Genomic DNA, 6,000 nt, shown 5'->3' on the forward strand with positions numbered 1-6,000 from the left:
GCTAAAGAAACATAGAGCTGTAAATGGTAAATGTCTATAGTAGAAAAAGAGAACTATCTCAAATCAATAACCTAGGCTTCTACCTGCAGGCAGCAGAAAAACAAACTAAACCAAACTAAACAAGCTAACCCAAACTGAACAAACAAAAACAAGGACCACAATACCAAAAAAGGCCGGAGAGGAAGAGGGCAAATGCAGTTAAACTATTGTAAGATTATTCAGGAAATGGTAAGAATGCTAATTTAAGGTAGATGCCAATAAGTCAAATATCCACTTTGTAATCTTTAGAGAAGCAACTGAAATAATTTTTAAAAGAGTATAATTAAAAAGACTTTAAGGCAAAAAGAATTACTAGCGTGAATGAAAGAGGGACATATTTCAGAATGATTTTTTTTAAGTATATTCAACAATAAGGTATCACCATACTGAATCTGTATGCACTTAACAATGTAACTTCAAGGTATATAAAGTGAAGGTTGGCAAAACTATAAAAGGGAAGTAGACAAATCCACAATCATAGTTGGAGATGTTAACCATTAACATACCTCTCTTAGTAACTGACAGAACAAGCAGACAATGAAAATCCATATGGATTTATAAGATTTGAAGAACTCTAATAACCAATTTGAAGCAACTGACATTTATGGAAGAATAAAGCAACAACTGTAGGATACACATGTCTCATCAATTACACATGGAACATTTACAAAAATAAAATTTTCACCATGTACTAAGTCATAAATTATAATGGATCAAAATCATAGAGAATGTGCTGACCACAATGCAGTTAAATTAGAAATCAATAACAGAAAGATAATTATTCGCTAAATGTTTAGAAATTAAGCAACACACTTCTAAATAACCCACGGATTACATAAGAAATCAAAATGAAATTTTTTAAGCTGAATAATAATGAAAAGACAACATATAAAATTGTGGTGATAAAGCTAAATAGATGGTTAAAGAAAAATGTACAGTATTCAATGCACATATTAGAGTAGAAAAGGGCTGAAGAAAATCAATAACCTAAGCTTCCATCTCAAGAAGCTAGAGAAAACAATGGCAAATCAAATCCAAAGAAACAGGAAAAAAAAGAAATGATTAAAAAAAATAAGAGCAGAAATACATTACGGGGACTTCCCTGGTGGCACAGTGGCTGAGAATCCACCTGCTAATGCAGGGCACACGGGTTTGAGCCCTGGTCCAGGAAGATCCCACATGCCACGGAGCAACAAAGCCTGTGTGCCACAACTACTGAGCCTGTGCTCTAGAGCCCGTGAGCCACAACTACTGAGCCCTCATGCCACAACTACTGAAGCCCACGTGCCTAGAGCCCGTGCTCCGCAACAAGAGAAGCCACGACAATGAGAACCCTGCGCACCGCAACAAAGAGTAGCCCCTGCTCGCCTCAACTAAAGAAAGCCCGTGCACAGCAAAGAAGACCCAACACAGACAAAAATAAGTAAATAAATAAATAAATTTAAAAAAAGAAAAGAAATACATTACAAAGAAAGCAGGAATACAATAGAAAAATCAATAAAGTTGGGTTTCGACTAATTTTAATAAAGCCATAGCAATACTAATGAAAATACAAATTACTAATATAAGCATTGAAAAGAGGATATCATAACAGTTCCTACATTTTTTTAAGGCAACTTTAAAATGAAAAACAAACAAAAAAACCCAACTTTATGGCTTAAATATGACAACTCAGAGCAGAGGCAAGCAAACTTTTTCAGTAAGGAGCAGACAGTAAATATTTCAGGCTTTTGCAAGCCATGCAGATTCTGTTCCAGCACTTAACCCTGTCGTTTTAGCTTGCAAAAGCAGCCACAGACGACATGTAAACGAATGAGAAGAGCCGGGCTCCAATAAAATTTTATTTACAAAGTTAGGCCCACACCATTGTTTGCTGATTTTGAGGAAATGGAGAAATTCCTTGAAAAGCGTAACTAACCAAAACTAACCAAAGGAGAAACAGAAATCTAAACAGTCCTATATCTGTTAAAGCAATTAAATCAGGAATTAAAACTTTCCAACTAAGAAAACTCCTAACTAGTATGACTTCATGATTAATTTTTCCTAACATTTAAAAAACTGGTAAGGGGCAGCGGAGGGATAAATTGGGAGACTGGGATTGACATATACACACTACTATATGTAAAACAGATAACTAATAAGGGCCTACTGTGTAGCACAGGGAACTCTACTCAGTACTCTGTAATGACCTATATGGGGGAAGAATCTAAAAAAGAGTGGATATATGTATATGTATAACTGATTCACTTTGCTGTACAGCATAACTAACACAACATTGTAAATCAACTAGACTCCGATAAAAAAATTTTTAATTAAATTTAAAAAATGTTAAAACTAATAAAGGAAAAAAGTTGGAGATTTCACATTTCCTGATTTCAAAACTTACTACAAAGTCATGGTAATCAAAACAATGTGATACTGACATAAAGATAGACATACAGATCAATGGAATCATATGGAGGGCCCAGAAATAAACCCTCCTATCAATGACCATTTGATTTTCAAGAAGGGTGCCAAGATCATTCAGTAGCGAAAGGACAGTCTTCGACAAACGATGTTAGAAAAACTGAACAGCCATATGCAAAACAATATGAAGTTGGATCCTTGTACCACATACAAAAATTAACTGAAAAGGGATCAAATACCTAAATGTGAGAGCTAAAACTACAAAACTCTTAGAAGAAAACAAGGGGCAAAGCTTCATGACACTGGATTTGGCAATGATTTCTTGGATATAACACCAAAAGCCCAGGCATCAAAAGAAAAAGTTGTAAGTTAGACTTCATCAAAATTTAAAACTTTGGTTCTTCAAAGGATACTATCAACAGAGTCAAAAGGCAACCCACAATGGGAGATGATACTTGCACATCATATCTGATAAAGGATTGATACCCAGAATATATAAATAATTCCTACAACTCAGTAACAAAAAAAACTTTTTAAAATGGGCAAAGGACTTGAACAGACATTTCTCCAAAGAAGATATACAAACAGCCAATAGCACAGGGAAAGGCTAAAAATAACAAACTTACCGAGTAACAGCAAAAAATGTGAAGTAACTGGAACTCCCACACATTACTGGTGAGAATGTAAATTGGTACAACCACTCTGGAAAACTCTTGGCAGTATCCATTAAAGCTAAATATATGCCTGCCTCCTAGGTATGCATCTAAAGGAAATCAACACCTCTGTCCAATACAAGAATGTTCTTAAGAGCTTTCTTCATAATTGTCAAAAGCAGAAAAAATCCAAATGTACCTCAAAAGGAAAATAAATATATAAACTGTGAATCTTTATACAACGGAATACCACAAGGCAATACAAAGAATAAACTGTCATTCATTCAAGAACCTGGGTTAATCTTGGCCATAATGTTGAACAAACGAATTCAAACACAAGTGATTCTCATTTAAGTTTCAAGAACAGGTTCAAGAAATTTATCTGTGTTGACAGAAGTCAGAATTCAAACACAACTGATTCTCATTTAAGTTTCAAGAACAGGTTCAAGAAATTTATCTGTGTTGATAGAAGTCAGAATAGCAGTCACTTGTTTTAGGGGTGGGGTACTAATTACAAAAAGGCAAGGAGAGCGTTTTGGGGTGCAGGAAATATTTTATTTCTTGATCTGGATAGTGGTTACACAGGTGTATGCATATGCAAAATCTGAGCTGTATACTTAGGATTTGTGCTCATTAAAAAACAATGAAAATATTAAGGTAATCAACCTTGGAGAGTGGAAGGGGAAGAAACCAAGAATATTATTTCTCAGCGTTAACTCCACGTTATTCCATAGTACAGAAAGCAGTGGAATATAACTAAAAGTTACTAATAACATCACCATCAGATTGTCTTTCCTTATCTCCTAAAAAGCAGTTGGTCTCTGACTCCTGAGTTCCCAGAGATAAGTTTTGTATTCTCAGGCCTAAAAGAATTGCCTGGCATATGTTAATAATAAGTGTACTAAGTGAATTAATAAATATATGAACTTTGAAGTTACAGTTCATTTACATCAGACCATTCCCATGTTAAAAAAAAAAGAAACTAAAAAAGTGATTAAGAAAGAAGTTTTCAACTATGCTGGCATTCTCAATCTGTCTATTCAATATTCTGAGGATGTCATGGGTAATGTCATTTTTCCCACTGAGAGAACTTTCCTCAAGATGTGACCTTGCTGTCTTTCGCACCACTTCGTTCCCCAAAAAGGAAAAAGAGAGTATTTTCCAGCGTCATACAGAATCCTAGCAATGTAAATTAGCATATTCGGTAAAGCTTAAGAACTGAGTAACAGAGTGAACAATTCTGACAAGAACAATGAAATTTTTTTTCTATCTGTTGCGGCAATTTGGGGGATTATGATTCTAATAATCCATCATTAGTAACAAACCATAAAAAAAAATTCTGTAAAGCAAGGTCTCTAGTTCAAGATAGCCCAAAATACATTAGCAGAAAAACTAAGCTTTTAAAGCATAGTCAGTGTAGGAAAGCACACATTACTTCTAAGCAGGCTGAAAATGTTTCCAGTGACAGCTACACCGCTTACCTGCTCCAGCACATCCAATTTTAACTCCAGCTTGCTCAGAACCACGTCTCCGCCCCATAGTGAAAGCTGTAGATCTGACGGCTTTAAGTTTTTGATGTAGCGATTCACATAGCTCATTAAAATTGGAGTCACATAAGACTCCAGCATTCTTTAAGGTACAGAGGAGTCAAAGTCAGAAGCTGAAAGGGATAAAGACAGAAACATTAGAGGTAACTGAGTCTGTGGCGCATTCCTTAAGGAAAAGGCGTTTCTCAGGAAAGGTTGAAGAGGCCGAAAAGCAACAGTCCCCACCAAAGCGGCCGCTCGCCTTCCCCCAGAAGCAGAGAAAACTCAAATGGACTCTGCTCCAGCCGCGACTGCCTCACTAGTACAACCCCCTCAACTCGCCTGGCGAGGAGTGGGAGGAAGAGGTGGTGACCTAAAGAAAGCGGGTCCCCTGGAGTGGGAAAATGAGGAGAGGCAGGCTCGCCTTTGGCCGCCGCACCCCTCCCTTAGCCAGCCCAGCCGCCCCAGGAGGCCCTCGCCCCCCCTGGAACCCGGCCGGATCTACCACCGTAGAAACAGAGCCAGAAGCAGGCCGTACGCTTCTCGCCGTATTGCACCCTCGGGTGACACGCCGAAGAGTACCGTGGCGTCTCCTCCACCTCCCGGTACCCGGCACCCGCCTGCTGAGGCGGCGCAGCTCCCGTACAGCGCACTTCCGGGTGTGCCCCGCTCGGTGCTCGAAACAAACTAACCCTCCACCGCCACCACTCGACTCCGCAGCAGGGCCGGAGTTCTCAGGCTGGAGAAGCCATTCAGTGCCTCTTCTAGGAGGAGACCGCTGGCGCTCGACCAGCCTGCGTCTCCGCTCCTACCCAGCCAGTGGTTCGCACAAAGCTCTAGGAAGTGCGCGGGGGAGGTGGGCGGACCGGTAAAGCGGAGACACCGGAGCTCCGGAAGTGGTGCTGCGGCAAGAGAGCAGCTGAGGTGGATATCGAGTCCGAGTGAGGAAGCACGGAGGGCCAATAGGTCCGATGAGGAGGAAGAAAGCGGGTCCTAGTGTTTAAAGCCCTGAAAACTAAGTGGTTTTTGTTTTTCTTAGGAAATGGAAGACCTGGAAAGAACTTGGGTTCAGTGCGCAGAGCAGTAGCAATAAGGCTGCAGGTGGGGTGGGGGGTAAATTTAGATCGAGAGCTTCATTCGCGGGGGGAAAGGAGAAGTTGAAGGGATCAGGATTAGGAGACTGCGTTTTGACCAAACGTGCAGACGAGCTCTCGCGTTCTTTTACTTTGGCGAAGGAGTGGTTTAGTATGTTTAAATTTGTGCGGGGAAGGAATAAAGAGAAAATCGTGGAGGTCCATTGGATTGCAGTCCGATATATGGAACTTCAGAGAAGCGGTAGGAATAGCAGAAGGAAATAAGACTCTTAGAGAAAGTGA

At 39.6% G+C, this 6,000-nt stretch overlaps 1 protein-coding gene across 1 annotated transcript in view; it reads right to left on the reverse strand.

Moving 5' to 3' along the window:
* The window catches only part of VPS13B (vacuolar protein sorting 13 homolog B), an 803,413-nt gene extending 798,178 nt beyond the window's left edge, over positions 1 to 5,235 (reverse strand). Inside the window, exons 1-2 of the mRNA XM_082674491.1 lie at positions 5,163 to 5,235; positions 4,580 to 4,758 (exon numbers count right to left, since the gene is read on the reverse strand). Of these exons, the coding sequence (XP_082530617.1) occupies positions 4,580 to 4,726 (147 nt within the window). The 5' untranslated portion in view covers positions 4,727 to 4,758; positions 5,163 to 5,235. The remainder of the gene's footprint in view (positions 1 to 4,579; positions 4,759 to 5,162) is intronic.
* Positions 5,236 to 6,000: the final 765 nt, after the last annotated feature.

Source organism: Grampus griseus (assembly GCF_964374135.1).
Source record: "Grampus griseus genome assembly, chromosome: 17".
Taxonomy (NCBI): Eukaryota; Metazoa; Chordata; class Mammalia; order Artiodactyla; family Delphinidae; genus Grampus; species Grampus griseus.